The following is a 21,242-nucleotide window of genomic DNA, read 5'->3' on the forward strand; positions in this document are numbered from 1 at the left end:
AAGTGTTTACAGTTTAACAATAATGATGTTTTGTAAGTTATTTGTAGTCATTCATTCATTAAGGCTGTTCGATTCTGAAAAAAACAAACAGTGAAGTATTCAAAAGAAATAACGTGGATTCAATCTGGTGTCAAGAACATGTTTATGTTCTTTAAAAAAAAGAAGAGTTTTAAAGCCATGAAACCGTAACAGCATAGTACCAAACGTGATGAACCGGCCACTGAAGATGATGCACGTATACTAATACTTAATGGGGTTAATAGTTGACTTGCAGTTTACACATTTTTATTTGTTTGGCGAGATGACAATTTACCAGACACTGTCATTAACTTGGCTTGGGCTTTCATTTAAAAAAGCGATTTCCACTCCCAGGGCTCCAAATTAAAAACGCATACATTTATAATGAAGGACGGTGCAGAGCCTGTAGAACAGGCCCCAGGTAATCACCACTATATTTTTGGATTCTCAATTCTCCATGGGCACATCATCAGTTAATGAACCGCCTGTCAGACCAGAAATATTTATAAATTAATTTATTGTTGAGAGTCATTTTTCAATTCAAATAATCTAGTTTGAAGTCTGCTTGTGTTGCAAAATGTTCCATTCGGTTACATATACCATACTGTTTTTAACACATAACACATTCAACTTTATATGTCAACCTGTTTATTTGAGTTGTTTTGAATGGAGGTATTGTTAAACAGTGTGAATCCCAGAAGCAAATGCCTTATAACGAGTGCATTAAAGGAGTTAGACCAAGTTCTGTACAGAATAACTGAATGCTTTCAGCAGGCTTTTTATTTCTTGATCCAACACAGTTTGCCCTTTAACGACCCATTAATGTCTCTCCATTAACAGTCAGTACAGCAGAACCACACAACGAGAGCATGTGTCCTTTAACTGCCCAAATGTTTCCACCACTTGAACTGCCACTGAAAACTCTTCAGCTCTATGAAGAGCATGAGTTTGTTACTCAAATGTGTACAGTTGAACCATCAACCCTTATCATTATTCTACCGCTTAAGAATTAGTAGCCATTGTGTTCCTTTGTGGCCTTCTGTGTGTTTGTGTGTGTATGTAGGTGTGTGTGTGTGTGTGTGTGTGTGTGTGTGTGTGTGTGTGTGTGTGTGTGTGTGTGTGTGTGTGTGTGTGTTATTGCATTAATCTTTCAGGTCTCATTTATTCAAACATAAATGGTCTTCATGTCTGAACTCTTTCAATTTTAGAAACAATCAGGACCTTGTGAGTATTTCTTTTTTCTTTTTTTCACTTTCTGGAAATAAATATTCAATCCAGGAAGCCAAACCATGCTTAATGACTTTCGGTAAGTGGAGAAAAATCAAGAGAAGGACAAGGAAGATAGTTTCTACAAAGAATAGGAATAAGAAAGCAGAAATCTCAGGTTCCAACAACTTTACAACACATTTGTACTGTTTAAACCAGAAACCAGTCACACTGCCCTGTGTGTTCTCCCACAAACTAGACATTTTTGTTTTCTCTGAGCTGATCTTTTGGCTGTTTTCTTTCACTTTCCTATTTGTACTTTAATGAGTTCAATCGGCAAGAAGTGAGTCTGCCAATGAAAAAGAGTTGAAATATTCAACAGTTGAAACTGTGCTCCATGTGTGATCAAACGGCTGCATAGAAATGCCCCAGGGTTTGTGATGGACCTGCCAACTTTGAACCAGACTGTCACAGATGCAGAAACGCATAATTGGAAAGCGCTTACAGTAGCATATAAACATGCTCCCACAATGCTTACATTTTATTCAGTGATATGAATATTGTCTAATTCTACATATTTGATAAAAAATAATGATGTGTGACTTTCAATTATGACTAAACTGATTAGTTCTAAACCTCCAGATAACTTTTAATATGAACAGTTCCAATTAGATTTATTAATGTGAATAGCTTGGAGACTCACACATATGTGCGAAAATGAACATGCACACACTTTTTGAACCCCCAAACAAACAAATAATATGTAAAAGCAGACATGTTATACAAATCCTTGTGAGACAGGAATAGAGCCAACGTAAACTTTAGTTTTTCCTGTTGTTACATATGTAAATTGATTTTGAAAACAAGTTGCGGAAGACTCACACATGGCTGCACTGACAAGTCCTCTCCACTTGGGGGGGATGGCGTTATAGGGTTGGGGTTCCTGATCACGGCTTCCTCTGCCAATATCTCTCTGCACGATCTGAGATCCAAAATAACCACCTGCAAACTGGAGAGGACTGTGGTGCAGTTTTGTGGGAAGCAACCGCTCAACAGGACTTAAATTCCTCTTAAAGGTTTGTCTTAGATAATGGAAAGCTGACAGAACAGAGACAAAGGAAAGAGAGGCATTCAATTTATTTTTTCACTTTAATCTAAGTTATCGTTTAAGTACCATGTGTCTGTCTGTTTATGTGTCTGTGGGTAGGGATGTAAGAGGAAATAAGGAAAGGAAATCAATAAGGTTTAGATTGCTGTAAATTCCAGACTGGGCTGAATATGTGTGTTCCCAGTCTGTAAAGTTTGTCTTAAATGCTAAGATATCATCATAGACAAGAAGTTGTCTCCAAAGGGAGGATACCCTGATGGAGACAGCTCAGCTTCCTGCATGCTGCTGTCCTCCCTGGGATCCGAGGGGTCATGCCAGTTCAGAAAGAGTGAGTAAATATGTGATGTGCTGTAGTGAGTTCAATGAATCATTCAAAGAAGACAATCCTCATTTCTTCCCTCTGTTCATTACTTTTGGCCAAGGACACCTCAGTGAAAACTTTCTTATGTTTGCTTTACTGCATTATATATATTTAATATAAGAAACTAAACATTTACCTATACCATGGTGCCCTCTGTGTGTGTGGTCACATTTGAGGTGTAAACTACAAGATTTAGCTCTCAATTCCATGAATCAACATCATCAAAAGTGTCCTTTCTTACATGTTTCTCAGTTTAGATGGATACTTGTTCATGCTCACAAGTCAAGACTGTACATGACGAGTAGCCTTTTCCATATTTTATTTCCCCTTTGAAGCAGTATCAGATCTGGCTTCAACATAGCAGACGGAGACAGCTGTAAAAGTTGGGACTGGGGAGAAACTGATAAACGATGAACATGACAGCAGGGAGGATGAAGGGGATAGAAGAGGAGCCGGAGCGCAAATGGGAGTTCAGGGGAGGAAAGGCTGAATCCACATAGTGAAGGTAATGAGGAGAGTGGTATCCCAGGGCAGGGATGGTAAAAGTATATTAAGGCTTCTGTCAAGCAAAGTGTAAACCCATTATCTACTCAGATATATCACTACGGGTCTTAGAGTTTGATTTACAGCCTCATTTCATAGCCTATTATAAACATTTCAGTCAATTTAATTCACATATTTGGCTGCCAAATTTCAGAGGTGTGCTTTCTGCCTGTGTGTTTGAGAAATAGGATGACTTTGAATAAGTCACTGTCTTACTTGTTTGTTTTTTAACCGTGATGGGGATCAAAACACAATATATTCTTGAAAAATAATCAATCCACAGATGGAATATAAAACTTATAATCATTATAGAGTGTAGAATGATGTAAAGTTTGAGGTACAGGATGTCCTCGGTGGTCTGGGATGTGATGGTGGTAATGAAATTCATGAGAAATCCATGTGCAGCAACGTGAGGGAGGGGGGGACAATAAGCTTTGAGTCAAAGCAGGAGGGAGGATTTTGGAAGAGTGTGTGTGGGTGAGAGCAGGATGTAATGGTATGGAAAACACAGTGAGGGAGTAAAAAGAGAGTGGGTGGGTATGGGTGTGTGTTAGAGAGTTGGTATAAAGGCTCCCTCTCTGATTCAGACTCACATATCTCCTCCAAATTGTTTTGGGGTGTGCGGGTGTTTACAAGACAACTGGAGCGTGTGTGTGTGTGTGTGTGTGTGTGTGTTTGTGCCCTTGAGGACTGATTTCTCCCCAGGATGCATCAGCTGCTCGTGGTGACCTCAGTGCTGGTGGCACTCTGCTCTCTAGGCAGTGTGGATACTTCCGCCTATGATAAGATAGTGACCCATAGTCGCATACGGGCCAGGAAAGAAGGGTAAGGAGATGGGACATGGGGGAGGGAGGGAAGGAGGAATTGAAGGGAAGGAGGAATTGAAAGACTGTTTGAGGGGAGAGAGAGGTGACAAAAAGAACAATGCAGCAGTTTCTAATTTTGCAGATAACTGGCAATTTATACAGCCCTGGTCAACTTGTTTGCATTTGTATGCAGAACAAATATTTGCACAGTAATTGTAGTATCAGTAGTAAGCCGACAGATATGTACACATATGTAAGTCAGATTTTATATCCGTGCTATGTTTTAAGGTGGTTTTGTTATCACAAAGAGCACTCGATCATGAGTTGAGTAACAGGTAGACCATATTGATGAAATTATTGATTTAAGCCATTATGGAAAATTCAATATCGTCTGGCACATTCATTCACTCTTCTGCTGTTAATAATGTGCCCAATTTTTCAGAGTTGAAATTTTTAATTTAAGTTAAAGGAATTATCTTTCCTTGCTTTCTGAAATTGACTTAAGAAGATTAGACAAAACTGTCTCTCTCCTCTCCCCACTTCCTCCCTCAACTTCCCTTTTCTACCCCCGGTTCTTGCTTTCCTTGTCACTCCCTCATCACCTCCTCCCCTCCCTTCTCTTACAGACCCAATGTGTGCGCCCTGCAACAGTTCCAAGGGTCTAAAAAGAAGTACTTCAGCACATGTAGGAACTGGTACAAAGGCTCCATCTGTGGCAAGAAGACGTAAGTCTTTACCAAAAGAGTGATTGGATCTTTTTTTGTATTATTATTATTTGCACAGAACCTTGAATTGACCAGAATTGACCTTAATCAAAGTGCAAACCACTCCTAGCTTTCACACATCCTTCACATATACAGGAATATTTCCAAATTTTCAAACAAGTCAAATAATACATGTGGATTCTACCCCTGTGTTTACCTCTTTAGCCTGGCCCTTTCTTTATGAACCGTAGAGGTCAGCTCTGTATGAGTCCTGTTGTCTGGACCCTCAAGCTCTTTCCGTCTCCTTCAAGTCACCCTAACACGTAGCTGTCTCACTTTCTTCTCTGAGGGTCCATGATGATGACGATGATTGAGCTTTTAAATTGCAAACAGTTTGAAGATGTCTTTTTAAGGATTTTAGGGGTTTCTTAAACATGAAGAGAGAAAAGAACCAAGCTGCAGCATAGAGCTCCCTCTATCTCTCTTTTATACAGTATTTATTTTTGTCCTGATCAAGCCCACCCCAACTCTCAAGTCTGGACATGCTGTGTAGCCTGTGGGGGTTCGCTCTATTGTGGGCCTCTTGATGGTGTAAACTCTGCTTAACAGTGATTGGTGCCCCACTTCCCCTCTGACACGTTGCAGGTGCTCAGGAAAAATGTTGCCCATATGCTTTTAGAGTGTGTGTGTGCAGTTTGGCAAAACGGGAGGATATATTGTAGCTCTAGTTTCAACAGATTTGGTGGGTACTTGATTTGTGCTGTATGTGTGCATGCAAGAAGAATGTGTGTATGTGTCTCATACGGAGTTTTGAAACTCTTTATTCTGAGGCAAATTAGCCATCTTTGAGGGAGAGTTCTTAATAGTGCTAGTTTAAGTGAAGAGTTTTCTGTCCCACTGCAGAGGTGATGTATGTGCTTCAGAATTCACAATAAATAGGGAAAAACTTTATTTTTCCTGGATTACATATGTCAATTATAAAGATAGTAATTTGCCAAAATTTTAGATTAAGAGCAAAAGAGTAGAGTGCATGAATGGCTTTAGATATTTGAGATTCTGCGGGACATATAACATGTTGTTGATGGATTTATGTCAGTCCAATATTTTCTTGTGCCATGACGTGCTGAATGAGTAGATATTACAGCAAAATATATGTGATAATAGGAAATATAGCCACTTATGTGTTTATGGAGCGTAAGGCTTGGATGGAGCTGTACACACACACATGCACAGACTGTACAAGAGCACACATGCACACACACACACCTTCTTTTAGTCAGCTGTGATACCTGCTGCTGTGTCAGGATGAGCCAGAAAATAAGGAGATGAGAGAATGGATAAAAGACGGATTGAGTCCAGAAGTGAGTCATTTTCTCCCGTACAGCGAAGGCTTCTACTGACATAATATCTCTGTCCTTTGTGTAAAGTGCTTAAAACAAGTTTATTTAGTTCAAATAAAACTGACAATGGTTTGGTATGAAAAGGATGTCAACGTTTCCATTAGCAAGCAAATAAAGATTAGTAAAAAAAACAATGAAGAAAACAGACATAAACCTAAGCAAAGCCAGCTAAATTTTGCTTCTCTTTCTCCCTCTGTCTGTGGTCACAGTGAGGACATTGTTCAGGAGTAGTGGAGGAAATCCAGCCAGCTGTGATTATGTCTGAGCGGGATTTGGTGTTGATGAGAGATTAGGAAAGATTGTTTAAATCTATAGCATGGCTATTTGGATGTTCCAGTGTACATTGCAAGCTGGTGTGCTAATAAGCTCCTGTTTAAACAAGTCGTGAGGGTGCAGCAGTTGAGGCAATACTTGGCCTGATTCTCTTAGAAAGCACTATCGCAAAGAACAAATTACGCTGGTGTGAATTTAACATACACTTTTGTTTTTTCTAATTCTCAATATAAGTTAAATTATACCATATTTTTTTTTTGATGCCTTCAATATACACAAAGAACTGTTGAGGTGCATTGCCGGAGGGTCAGGTGGTAGCGATTTTCTTCAATGTAATGTGCTGTAGGCAACGTGACATGCAGGGAGTAGAGGACAAGTGCTTAATTTGTGGTTAAATCATAATAGTGTCAGAGAAATGGTAAAGCCCATTCCCATGTATAGAAATGGAAAATGTTGGCAAGTATTCAGGAAGTCACTGGCACTGCAGAAAAAAAAGTCCCTTGATGAGGACACAAGAGACACTGTTGATTGTTAATTACATAACAGGAAACAAACTGTAATGATTTTATCTTATGCCAAACAACCCCACCTAGTGTTTCTGTGTGAGTCCATTATGTGTATGTCTGTTAGTGTGTGTATTCATGCGGCGTTTCCACAACTGCTCATCTGGAAGTCACATTGAACTAGTTCATGCAGTGACACTGCCAAAAGCCTAGTTTGCAGTGTGCTGGCTAGTTTTGTCTCAATATTGCATCCATTATCCTGTCAGAGCACAGTCGGAGAGCGATGACTTCATAGCTTTTTGACAGCCAGCTGTACATGTATATTTATGTACTTTACACTACAACAATTAGGGTCAACGCAGAAAATGATTGCTATACAAGCGGCATGGCCGTGTGCAGAAGAATTGCACATTCACCGTTCAGTATCATTGCACACAACATAAACACACAAATGCTGATTCAAGTGGATTAAAGGGGTTTGCCAAAACATTTGAGTCATTTAAGGGAGTTGAAGGGAAAAAGTGAGGGATGTTGTGAGTGAGTGAGTGAGTGAGTGAGTGAGTGAGTGTGAGAGAGTGTGTGTGTGTGTGTGTGTGTGTGTGTGTGTGTGTGTGTGTGTGTGTGTGTGTGTGTGTGTGATAGTGTTTGAAGTGGTTATGAAGGGCGTATTTTTCTCTTGCATAATATATCACTTCTGTTCAATTTCTGGAAGGAAAGTAAACAGTTTCTTGTTTTGGACCCTGCAGAGAAAGCAGAGAGTTCATATAGAAAGTGTTGTCATGGGAAAATAGAAAGCAGGAAACCTTAAAACTCTGCCCCAAACCTCTCTAAGCAAACCTCTTTAGCAAACACTCAAAAAGCTCCTACTGGAACTCATGAAGTTATTAGGGTTAAACCCCAATTAAACTTATTCCAGCATTCAGGAACTCCATGGCTGTTTATCTGATGGATCATTGTTGAGCATCCAATGTTGACTCACTGCTAGTTTGTTTCTAAGAAGATTTGTGTTAGCCTGGGATCAGTCCAAATCAAATATTTCATTACCGTCCACGGTTCATTTTCAGTAAAACTCTACTTGAGAAACATAATTTATTCCTCCATTAAACCTTAATTTTATAGAATACTCAGTTGTGGCTCACACTGTCAGTCTTCTCACACCTCATTATGTCATTCATAACATTGCAATGAAATGCAGTTTGATTTCCTGTAAACCATACGACTGCTTGAAGAGTCAACTGCACAGCTCCTTTTAGTGTTAGGAGGCCCACTCAGCTTCCTGCCATGAAGTTTCTACTTTTTGGAGTTGTGTTTTCACAGAAGCTGCTCCTTCCGCCCTAAAGCCTCAACCTATGTTCACGAGAAGTCGACTGTATATCAAGATTCAGTTTTTCTTGTAGACTTCCTTGGGAATTAGATTACTGGCACACAGAAAGAGCAGCTGGGGGGCACCAGACACCCCTGTCTGGTTTTCATGTTGATATCCCCATCTCCATTTGGGGATGTTTTCTTTTTCATTTGCTGGGATTATTGAGTTCATTCTATCCTTTCTCTGTGATTGGCCTGCTGAGAGTAGTGCACCCTCTGCGTGTTTAATGGACCATTTTGATGTTAATGGTGTTTTTCTTGTCTTTTGTATGACTTGCTTGCTTTTTTAGATGTTTTCTTACACTGTCACTTTTTTCTGCTTTGACTTTTAAATGTGCTTTGCCCAATTTTGGCTTTTGTATTTGGTGAGTAAGATTCTGTCTCTGTGTTCTCTTCTGTCTTAAATGTCCTCACTGTTCTTAGTCCAAGCGCTCGTCATTCTCTCCTATTACAGCTCTGAAGGGTGTTTTTCTTACTTTCATTCATGTTCACAGTCTGTGTATGATAATCATTAATTTATGTTTATCAAGATTAGTTAATCTATTGTATCACAAGTCTAACATATTTGTGCTTTTCTTTTGAAAGCAAGGTCCTATATGAATGCTGTCCTGGGTACATCAAGCTGGAGGGTATGAGAGGATGCACTGCTGGTAAGTGACTCTCACCACAGCCCCTTTTTTATCTTCTTTTCTGGTAAATTCTAAATGTGTATTCACTCGTACTATAGACTGGTCTGTTTCTGAGTAGGAACAATTCCTTTGCTTCCCCCCAGTGGCTCCCATTGACCATGTCTATGGAACGCTGGGGCTCGTAAAGGCTACAACCACACAGCAATACTCTGACATGTCCAAGCTGAGAGAGGAAATTGAAGGCAAAGGCTCCTTTACCATGTTTGCACCTAGCAATGATGCCTGGGATCTGGTAGAATCTGTGAGTGGACTGGAGGTTTCAAACTTTTCTAAGGGAATACAAATTAATGCAATATACTACTATATTACTCACACTTGCTGCCCTTAATGTTGTGATTTCCTTAGAATGTACGGTCTGCACTGGTGGGCAACGTAAACGTTGAGCTGTACAACGCTCTTCACTTCCACATGGTGAACCGCAGGATTTTGACCAAAGACATGAAGAACGACATGACTTTCACTTCCATGTACAATGACCTGGGGCTCTACATCAACCACTACTCAAATGGGGTCAGTTTGTTGAAATGCACAAGATTGCATGAACACATGATTGAATTATGTCTATAAAGGACTTCTGACCGTAATGATGGTCTTGGCTTAATATAACATTTCCTCTTCGTGAAGATTGTGACAGTGAACTGTGCCAGGATCATCCATGGTAATCAGGTAGCCACAAATGGTGTGGTGCATGTCATTGACCGGGTCATCAACAGTGTTAGCAACAACATCAAGGAAGTCCTGGACGTCACCGATGAGCTCTCCACCTTCAGAGTATGTAATATAAAAAGCACTCTAAGCTTAAAATGGGCTACAAAACCAATGTTACATTTGAATGTGCAGGAAGTAGAATGTGTGTAAAATGATAACGCTGATTTAAAATAGTATAAATCAGAAACTCTGATGTGTGTTTGAACCAGTTTTGTTTATCTCAGAATGACAAAATGTGAGACACACTGTCTTCTTGTTTCCCAGGATTCAGTATTGGCTTCTGGTATGATGGACAAGCTGGACCAGCCTGGCCACTATACCCTGTTTGCTCCAACTGATGAAGCCTTTGACAAATTGAGCCCAGGCTACCTGGAGCGTATCATGGGAGACAAGGCTGTAATTGCAGGTACACACTAATGATGACAGAAACTGCTAACATACCATGCTTTGGTTGATTTTGATGTGCAAACTTCTTGAGCACTTAGATATTTCTGGCTGACCAGTCAGTTCACCACTTTGCTCCAAACTAAAATAACTCAACAGCAACCAGATATATTGACACAAAATGCTGTACATTCATTCCCAGTTAATGTAGCCTAATGAGTTGTGGATCCCCAAAGTGCCAACGAGAGGTTTGGTTTAGTGAAATATCTTCCATGCCATGACATTTGGTGCAGGCATGTATGTCCTCCTCAGGATGAATATTTAATGCTTAATGTATGCTGACAGGTTAATGTCAAAACTGCTGAAACCATCTTCCAAACCATTTTTGCAAATTCCTCCCAAAAGCGTGTCAAAACTTAATTGGGCTACCCATCAAGTTCTCAGGAGTAAAGAGTAGACACACACTCACAAAAAAAGCAAACCACACAATGAAAGCAGGAAATTCATGTCTCCACAGTTGCAGCTTATCACTGGCGTGCCAGGAACGTCTATTAGCATGAAGCCAGTTTGCGTTGTCCACAGTGAGTGGCTCCCTCAGGGGACACTGTATAACCTCAGATAAATTCACAGACACTTGGCAAACAGGCTTTACTGACCAACCATAGAAGAACAGCCTCCAAAGTAAAGATGATGTTGAGCCTTGTGTCTTGGTCTAAAAAGGAAGTAAAGAGTGATTTGGCCTGCAGTTCGACACCAATTGCATTTGAAGTTTTGTGGATTTGGAATGGTTTTTCATGTTGTAATTGCTTTGCTTTTGCAGGCCAGGCATTGCTAAATTTGACAGTTGGACTCAGTCGGATGTGTAATCCCATATCTAAATGTTAACAGAAGTGGCTAAATATTTCTAAAAGAGCTGAAATGATGTGTCAGTGTGGATGTAAGAATCACAACTGTAAACCTCGGATTGCACAACCAGATTACAAAAACAATTACGGGCAACCCACAAAGTGTTTAAAACATCAGCAACTTTTTCTGTTTAACACTATCTTTCTCTCTTACACTTCGACCCACCAGCCCTGGTGAACTACCACCTGTTGAACAGTGTCCAGTGTTCAGAAGCAATCATGGCAGGGTCAGTGTATGAGACCACAGAGGGCAGCACCATAGAGATCGGCTGTGATGGCGACAGTTTGACAGTCAATGGAATCAAGATGGTGCTGAAGAAGGACGTTGTCACCACCAATGGCGTCATCCACTTCATCGACCAGGTGCTCATCCCTGACTCAGGTAAAACACATCTTAATTATTCTCCCTCAGCAAATATTGATATCTGTTCAAATCATTTGGCTAAATTGTTTCTCTGTGATCACAAACATGTGATTCATATTAGCCAAGGATGGGATGGAGCTGATGGGGGACTCCCAGAGCACTTTTAATGAAATGGTGTCTGAATTGGGATTGTCGGCTGCCATGGGTCCGAAGACAGAGTATACACTCCTTGCTCCTGTCAACTCTGCCTTCACACGTGAGTTGATCTCCAAACAAGTTCTTGTGGGTGCACACAGGGATTTAGAGGATTGATCTTGAGCAAGAATGGAAAAGAAAAGTCATATGTTGTCTCACTCATTTTAAACATTTCACTAGAAGTTTTTAAGGCATCCAGAGGAAGAAATGTTTCATAAGGACTTACATGTAACATTACCCGAGTCATTTTAAATCTGTAACTTTTCTCTGTTTGTCAGCTGAGGTGATGTCAACAGAGCAGAGCCTGCTGAAATTAATTTTGGAAAACCACATCTTGAAGCTGAAAGTTACACTGAGTGAGCTCTACAATGGACAGATGCTGGAAACACTGGCTGGCAAACTGCTCAGAGTCTTCATTTACCGCACTGTGAGAACTGTGTTTGTGTGTGTGCGTGTGTGTGTTGTATTAGAAAGTCAAACAGAGTCGGAAAGGAACAGGAAAATAAGAGAGAAAAAGAAGTTATGGAAAGACAATGGAGAGGGTCGGCTTCCATACTGCAAATCTGAAAGAAATTACTGGGCCCCTTACCAAGTGTTAACATGATCTGGCAATCTTTCAATTGAAAGCAAATGCAATAAAACAGGTAATTAGTCCAGCTCTTGGCAGATGAAGTGTGTTTCTGCTCTGGTGGTTCATATATTAGGAACAGCTGGGTTTGATTTCCTCACAGAAAAGTTTGTATTCTTCTTTTTTGTTGATTGCAATCAAACAGGACAGTGTGGCAGCCCCCCTTTCGCTAAATAGTTACCATGTTTGTACAGTGACTTTTAGGCCTGTTACCCTGCTCTCTGAATTTTCTTCTTCTTTGTTAGGCTGTGTGCATAGAAAACGCATGTATGGTGCGTGGCAGTAAAGAGGGAAGCAAAAGTGCCCTGCATGTTATGAGGACTATCATCAAACCGCCCGAGAAAACAACCTACGAGCTCCTAATCGCTGACAGGCGGTTTAAGTAAGAACTTATTATACGGATTGTTTTGCTGTACTTGTTTTGAATGCAATCGTTGTTTATTTGTTGTTGTTTTTATATATATACATATTCTTTCCTGACAGTATATTTTGCAACCGTGAGTTGCAATGCCTCACCATCCACATTTCACATTTTCTAGCTCTGCGACAGATATTGGCACCAGTAGAAGTTGATGATGAATCAGATGTAGAAGCAGATGCGTGAATGGGACCACACAAGTATCACTTAAATTCAAAACCAAACTCAATCATGTCACATTCCCAAAACCATAATCCTCCTGTCTAAAATGAAAAACACCAAAGGTTTTTGGCTCAAACGTGACATAAAATCTGGTCTCATCCGAGTTTAGGATTTATTGTTCCAGAACTGTTCTTTTCGTTGCGGAGAAAGTTGATGTCCTGAGTTTGTTTAGTCAGAATCACAGTAGTTCACCGTGATGTAAAACTGAAATTGACAGAACTAGCACAAAATATCTATACTTTTATTATTTTGTTGCTGCCTTTTTGGATTGTAAAACATCAACGTCATTATCATTTCCATTAACCCAAAAGAGTAAAAATTGAACATGCGCATGCTCTTAAATGTAGGCTTCATTTCATTCCTGCAGTACTGTTCTGTATGGTGATTGTGTGAATTGACTTTCCTCTTTTTACAAATGTAGGATTTTTCTGTCACTGATGGAGACAGCAGGTCTGACTGATCTGCTGAAGCAGGAAGGCTCCTACACCATCTTTGCACCAACTGACGATGCCTTTGTTAATCTCAGTAGAGAGGACTTTGCTCTGCTCAAAAGTGAGTCCTCTACTGAAATGAGCACACATCCACATCCTTTCATTTACAAATGTCCCTTTGTAAGATTGGGGATTGCTGTCAAGCTAGTTTGTACTGATTCAAAGTTGTACAATGCAGGGATGAGGGGAGAAAATAATGAATAATGCTAGCTCTTAGTATGTAAATCATGTTTGCCTTTTGCTGTCATTGGCAGGTGATCTGAATGCTCTGAGGATCATTCTGCTGTACCACGTCAGTAATGGCATCTTCATCAATGGAGGATTAGAGGGAGGAGTTACCAATCTGCTCAAAACCCTCCAGGGCAATAACCTGCAAGTTATGTCTGTATGTACAATACATCACTTAAATGTGTATTTGTGTCCTCAGAGTCAAAGAGACAGAACTGGTTTCCTGAATCTGTCATTCAACAATCAAACAGTGATACATCATTTGTAGGTTGACTCAGCACAATAAATTCAACACATCAAGAGAGTGTTTTGAGTAAGATGTGTAACCATGATTATACCCCACAAACTAGTATCTAGCTTTCAATTCCTGCCCAGGTTTGATTACAAAAAGGAACTCTGGGAAATGTAGTAAATTGTCAATTGAAGAAAAAGCTGATTTTTTCCTTTAAGAACATATTTTGTATTATGGTATTAAGTTTTAAATTACCACACATGTTTTCTCAAAGCCTCCATTGTGAAGCTAAGCCTAATTTTTCCCCACATTCTCATTTAAACAATAGCATCAAAGAGCCAGTGCTAATCTATTACTTCAAAGCCGGATATCTCTGGAGAAAGGCCAGAAGTAATAAAACCTGGCTTTCTGTCGTTTCCATCAACGCCCACTCTCAGTATTCACCCACCACTCCCCACCTCCCAATCTAATGTCCTCCACCGGCCATTATTCTCTGTCTGCCTTGCTCCTGCTCTTCAGTCTTCACGTCATTTAATTTCACCCATTACCTCAATTTTGCTTTCCCTCTTTCTCTTATCACGCTGATCAGGTTATCAGCCAAGGACTTCCTTAATGGACACAGGAAAGTTTGTTTGAGATAATTTCCCATAGGGACAGGGATTCATTTAAACATGTGGTTAGGCTTTTAAAAACTACAGATCTGGCTCAAGTTGGTGGGTGAGAGAGAGCCAGAGGAGCCAAAGGAGAAGGGAAAAATATCCCTTACTGACTCAGCATGTCCACCTTTAGTAACCTCCACCTTAAAGTGCCAAAAATTAAGGTATGCCCAGATCTCACTTCTGACAGTGCAGCACACTGCTTGGGATTCCTATTAAGTCTCACCTGATATTTAAACCTCTCAAGTTAAACCATTTCATAAAATTGTACATCTTTAAGTCTGGTAATTATTTTTAGGCAGTAGCTCACAAAATAAGGATGTGTTTATTGATACCCTTGATGCATAGTGTTTTTTTCTGTTTTTGACAGGTAAACAACTCTATTCATGTCAATTCTGTGGATGTGCCAGACAGTGACTTGATGGCAACCAATGGTGTGATCCATGTGGTGAAGAATGTTCTCTATCCTGCAAGTGAGTACACCAGACATTATTATGCAATCATGCAATGTGCACACTGTGCTGGGATGGATTATGTTATGCTATTTTGATGATGTATATTACTTACAGATCTTCCTGTGGGCCGTCAGGACCTCCTGGTCCTCCTGAAGAAGCTCATTAAGTACATCCAAATAAAGGTAGATAGAAGATAGAATACACAGTCTGGATATTCATAGATCAATGCAAATCTTTCTATTATTTTGTGAGTCTTATGCATTTCTATGCTTTTTATTCTTCAGTTTGTTTCTGGATTTTCTTATGATGAGATTCCACTCACGTTCATCAGTAAGTCTCTTTAGCACTCATGACATAATATGAATATGAATACTCATTCATATTTCACTCATATTTGTAACAACTTAAAACTACTTGTGTTACTTCACAGGGAGGATCATCACAACTACATATGTTAAAACAGGTAAGACCCCTATTACTAACTACATTAAAAGACAAGTTTTGAATCTGTCATGATCATACAATAGCCTATATTTGTCATTAGTGATGATTATAAAAGGCATGACTGCCTATGAAACAAATTTATGTCCTTTGTCCAAAAATGTGCATCTGTTCTTCGAGGCAACTGTGGCTAAGTGGAGAGCAGGGTTTGATCCCCAGCTACGCTAGTCGCATGTCGATGTTGTGAGCAAGACACTTAACCCCAGGAATGAGTTAGTCTGATAGGCAGGTGGCACTTAGCCCCTGCCATCAGTGTGTGAATGGATGATGATGACAAGTAGTGTGAAAGCGCTTTGAGTGGTCGGAAAGACTAGAAAATCACTATACAAGTACAGTATAGTCCATTTACCATTCTTCAGTTGAAATCCAATCTGAAGCTAAAAGCATGTTACTTGCATGTCATCGCTCCATTCAGGCCTCTTCCATAGTTGTTCCTCTGATTATTCACTCTCACTATTGCACAAATTCACTTGGACCTCTTGGCATATTTAATCAGCTCCTTTAGGGATGAGGTAATTAGGCTGTCAAAGCATTACAGAGTCAAAGACCATGGAGGACTCTTGGATGATGCTCATTCAGTTGGGCATAGTCCAGTGCACTTTCACACAGATGGGAGACTTCATATATTGGGTAACATAGGAGAGATGAATTAAAAAAATTTCAAAGGTAATTAGGCCCATGACATGGACTATAGAGCTGAAGGTTTGGACCTCAGGGGCGTTTCATTTTTAAGGGTTGCAATTTTACGCTACAATTTAGAGAAGAGCGATTCATCTTTGTAAAGCAAAAAAATTATTCATCATATTATGATACTGTATATTGAGAGGTTTGAATTAAAATGGCACAGATTCCAAAAAGTTTTAGTTTTGGTCTACAGAACTTTGAAAATAATAAAACCTGTTTATGAATGATCAACTGCACACATGGCTGTAAAACCATGCATAATACTCATTCACACTTGTTATATACACATATGCACACACACACACACACACACACACACACACACACACACACACACACACACACTTTGTTTGAAAGACAGACATGAATTTGGCTCTGATTACTGGACTCGGCCACATATCAAGGGACTTAAAGGCCAAAGATTAGAAGGATACAAACACAAATCTGTAAGCTTCCATCTCTTTATAAGTAAAAAAAATAATGTCACATTAAAAGATCATCGCTCAGAATCAGAAAATATAAAAAGAAGTGAAAAAAGAATAAGTTTCTGTTGAAGCTGATTCAAAAGAGGAGTTCCTTTAGCATTATTTAAATCAGTAGATACTGATTCTTTAAATACCAAGACGTGTAAATGTTGTATAAAATTTAAACGTGATTCTTCAAACACAACAAACAGATGACAAAATTAAATCTGTCCATTGGGAGCAGCTCATCGGACCATGGAGTGCAACAGCAGCGGTTATTAAAATGCAACCTAATATCCTACACACATTAGCCTCTATTTGTTCTATCTGTTAAAAAGATAACCTTTCTTCCTATCATTCTTAAAGTATACTCATGTGACCACTCCCTCTCTACAGTCCCTGATGCAACAAATGTGACCAGAGTGATTCAGGGAGAGCCATCTGTGACCAAGCTGACCAGAGTCATTGAAGGAGAGCCTACCTTCACCAAGGTCACAAGAGTCATTGAGACAGAACCAATAATCACAAAGGTGGTCGTCAAGGAGAAGCCAGTGATCACCAAAGTAACCAGGGTCATTGAGGGAGAGCCTTCAATCACACAAGTAACCAGAGTCATTGAGGGAGAGCCTTCCATCACCAAAGTAACCAGGGTCATTGAGGGAGAGCCTTCCGTCAAACAAGTAACCAGAGTCATTGAGGGAGAGCCTTCCATCACCAAAATAACCAGAGTCATTGCGGGAGAGCCTTCCATCAAACAAGTAACCAGAGTCATTGAGGGAGAGCCTTCCATCAAACAAGTAACCAGAGTCATTGAGGGAAAACCCACCATTACCAAAGTTACAAGAGTTATCGAGGGTAAGTTCCTGAAGAATGTTTAAATCAGTCATGTTTTGAGTGCAAATGATAGGATAGATGATAAAATTGTGTCTTCACAAAGGTTTTAACATAGATGTGATGACACAACATGATTTATTTACCACAGGTGGAAATCGTGATACGGATGAAAAAGGTCAGTTTCTCTTAACATGTTCCCTCCTTTGAAGAGCTAAAACAGTCTAGATTGAAGAACTTTCATGCATCTTCTAACAGCTCTTTTAACAAATACATCTGCGGTCCTCTTGACCGCAGTTAACTGTGAATCATCATCTAATGATCAATTAAGTCATCAGACACATCATTTTCATGGCATGCACCATTGTAGCCTTTTAGGCAGAATGAGTAGGATTTTCCTCAAAAAAAAAGGAAAACAATGTATAGACTAAAAAATTAACATAATCTCAATCTTCCTTTATGACCCACTAAAAGAGTGTTTGGCATAGGCAGAAGCGCCCTAATATTGCTTAAGGCATTGTGGCCATTTTGATAGCCCTTGACCGCCTTTCCAATATGTGTGATCCAAGCTGTTCCGTTAACTCCAGAGAGTTGTGAAGTACAATATTCTGATTCAATTCATAATTGTTGGCATTAAGTTTTTCATGAACAACAATTTCTCTCCTGGGGACGCTTGACAGCACACAAAAGGAGGGCCACATCTGTATTAACACCTGGGTGTGGCAGCAATCTAACAGCACCATAAACTACATTTATATAAACTAAATTATAGAAGCTAAATCTAAAGGCTCTAAGGTTAAGTGTACCAAGATCAAGCAAACAAGAATGTAACCCCCAACATTTTATATCATCATGTTGAAAAACAGTTGATTATGATTACACTCACTCCTCCAGTCCTAGCTACCTCATCACAGTCAGACATTAACTTGGTCTAGCTGAAGAAGTTATGTTTCTTCCTGGCTGCTGTGATGTTGAGGGGAGAAACACAAAATTTCTGTAATAATATTTTGCAATGGACAGCGAGACATATTTTAAACAAAGAACACTCTGTTAAACATTATTTTCTTTAGAATTGCACATTACGACTAGCTTCGGCCAGCCACCATTCAAAACATCACAAGTTCCTTCTGGTTTATGTTTGTGTAGGCTCAGTAATGATGCTACAGAGGAATGAGGTTGATTTGACAGTCCATTTTCTGGTTAGGCTCACATCACAACATATAGATGAAGCCAAGTTCTTCTACTGCCCATGGTGCAACGTGATTTGGGTGTCTGTCCATCTCACCACTTACCCATCTGATTTCATCTCTCCATCACTGTTCTTGTCTCTCAGGCAAGAAAACCATCCAATCACCCATTCTCTCTCTAATACAGCTGTGATGTGTATATGTGAACAGCAGTATGCAAATTATAATGTGCAATGTTAAAACTGTTTCTCACCAGTGCGATAAGATTTAATTTGCACATGACAATTTTGCTCCTCGGTTCTGTTGCAAATGATCTGCATTGCCGTATTCCATTTTCGAGTCCCAATGAGTTTTTTCCTAAATATTGCCATCAAAAATCTATCCAGTCATAGAATGTCTAAGTGCCAAACCACATAATACATTAACTATTCGGACCCCAAATTTTATGCTAACACTTAAGTTAACTGTTGTTGCTAGCCCCGTTCCGTGACCAACATATAACGTTAGCATGTGCATATCAGCCACATTACCAAATTAATCGTATCCAAGCTGCTCGTCAATCTCAAGCCATATATTGTCCTCAATTTGGTTGTTGAGGTAGTTTTTGCTGTGTTTGTTGTACATTATTGGGTGTTGAGAGAGGGACTACCCATTGTTCCGAAGGCACATTAATCCGAGACACCAGCAGTCTGAAAAATGTCCCATCAGAGTCAGCGCTCATTTGTCCGACAGTTCGTTACCCCGAAAACTAACTCCTATCATTCAGAAAGTCTATTGCTCTGAAAATACACACTCTCCTTGCAACAAACAGAAGTGCATGGCTAATTATAATGCAGAATGATGATGATATTTTTAATGAGATCAGTTTGAACAAAAGATTTCACTGGTCAACCATATATTCACACATGTGGAAATCGAGGTCCATCTGAATATTTTTTGCCACGCACGAATATTCCGCAGGGGTGTGCAAGCATTCATAAGAAGAATCATTTATATGAAATGATGTGCAAATTTTACCAATGAAAATCCGTACTTGGTATGAAACGGCTTTTATGGTACCCAACTCAGACCTTTAGGCCAATAGCAGGTGTGGGTGCAGGTGAGCTTTAAGCTGTTTTAACCTAAAACTGCTTCACACGTGTTTTGCAGCTTAGTTTGTGGGCTAAGAATGCGTGTATGTGTTCATAAATACTGCACAAATATGCTTGACTTTGTGTTGGCGGTGGCGGAGGAGGTGTTTTGCGGGGTGTATGTACCTGTCAGTCTGTCGTTGCTAAGTCGTTTCATGACTTTCGACACCCTTCTCCGCTGCCGGTCTGAAGGTGGAGCCAGATACACCACGGCGAATGAGCCTTTTATCATTGAGGGTAGGATCTCCTTACACAAACTCTTTATACCAAACAGGTTTCTTTTAATTGGTTCTCCTTTCCTCCTTGAAATAATCATATTATCAATCTGCATTCGGTCAGGATTAGTGGTTGCTTCAAGGTGGAAAAGAGAATGAGATGTATTTTTTTGAATTGATGTAACTCCATACTTGATTTTATATGTTAAATTGTTCAGTATTTTGTGATCTAATGGTTTTGTTATAAACGTCAGGCCCGGACTTCTCTAAGATCACCACCATCCACGGCAACCCAAATCTGATCGAAGAGGAATCGGAGAGAATTACCAAACTCATTCAAGGTAAATACTCAGAACTGTATCTGATCTGCTCAAATTTTGAATTTCACTTGCGTGTGTGTGTGTGTGTGTGTGTGTGTGTGCCTGAACGCAGTGATTGACTGTTTTGTTTCTTTGTTTCACAGAGGGAGGTGGATTCGCTGCTGCCAGGAAAGCTCCAGGTGAGAGCATAGTTAGTTGATGACACATTCATCAACACCAATCTTGGATCAGACTAAAAAGAGTTTGCCAAAAACCACATAATCACTGCTGGAAAATATGCAAAGCAAAAGTCAACTCTTTTTTAAAATCTAACAATTATCATTGTTAGATTTTACTTTCACTCTTTTCACTTTTATACTTTCCATTATCTACCTTTGAGTGCTTCCACCTATTCAACACATCTTTCCACCTTGACATGTTTTATTTTGTCCTTGTCTTCATTCACACCTCTAATTCCTTCCATTAACTCTTAACTCCTCTTCCACAGCTGGAATGAGAAGGAGGAGAACAAAGCTAGTCAGGCGTCACCCTAAGCCAAGGCAGTGAATCCAACAGAGAGGAAACACCTTCGGGCTCACCGCAGAGACTGAATGCATCTCCAGTGCTCCTGGTTGAGTGCTTGAAAAACTGTGGACCAATAGGGAGAGCTCTAATCAATCTAGCTATTTCTTTGTCCAAACCACCAGTAAGAATGATTGTTTATTATTCCATCTGGACCACTGTGTGTGTGATAGGCATGATGTGTAATAGCAGTTATTACCTTGTAAATCATGTAAGTGTGCAAGGGAAATATGGACTTATGCCGTGGGGTTTGTAAGGTGAGATATGTTCTACCACTGAGACATTGTGTTTAAAGTTTTTTTTTAATCATTTCACTTTGCAAACAGATGTCTTGGGAAGATTTTTGTATGCTTTTTATGGTGCTTGCATTCTGTACAATGAATGCAATTTTTATGAATATGATAAAGGCAACAGTGCTATCATTAGATGCTGTTCTGAACCTCTGTAAATTATCATATGGTGATTAAAAAAATACAATTAAATTGTA

The 21,242-nt window shown here is 39.7% G+C and overlaps 1 protein-coding gene across 2 annotated transcripts; it reads left to right on the top strand.

The window, feature by feature from the left end:
- Window positions 1–3,788: 3,788 nt before the first annotated feature.
- Window positions 3,789–21,242, top strand: LOC137876426 (periostin-like). 2 transcript variants are annotated; one of them, XM_068715980.1, is made up of 23 exons: window positions 3,789–4,061; window positions 4,669–4,767; window positions 8,873–8,937; window positions 9,060–9,217; window positions 9,322–9,486; window positions 9,601–9,747; window positions 9,949–10,090; window positions 11,143–11,355; window positions 11,459–11,593; window positions 11,811–11,959; window positions 12,406–12,542; window positions 13,222–13,352; window positions 13,546–13,676; window positions 14,778–14,880; window positions 14,977–15,044; window positions 15,147–15,192; window positions 15,293–15,325; window positions 16,908–17,366; window positions 17,494–17,520; window positions 19,852–19,896; window positions 20,129–20,215; window positions 20,338–20,373; window positions 20,682–21,242. In XM_068715980.1, exons 1-23 carry the CDS (start codon window positions 3,943–3,945, stop codon window positions 20,738–20,740), a joined length of 2,754 nt encoding a protein of 917 aa, XP_068572081.1. In that variant the 5' UTR covers window positions 3,789–3,942; the 3' UTR covers window positions 20,741–21,242. The 2 variants fall into 2 exon arrangements, with proteins under 2 accessions (XP_068572081.1, XP_068572082.1); XM_068715981.1 differs by lacking the exon at window positions 19,852–19,896 and having other exon boundaries at window positions 3,797–4,061.

Source organism: Cebidichthys violaceus, unplaced genomic scaffold (assembly GCF_023349555.1).
Source record: "Cebidichthys violaceus isolate CVI_PGR_0920_01 unplaced genomic scaffold, fCebVio1.0.p SCAF_20, whole genome shotgun sequence".
NCBI lineage: Eukaryota > Metazoa > Chordata > Actinopteri > Perciformes > Stichaeidae > Cebidichthys > Cebidichthys violaceus.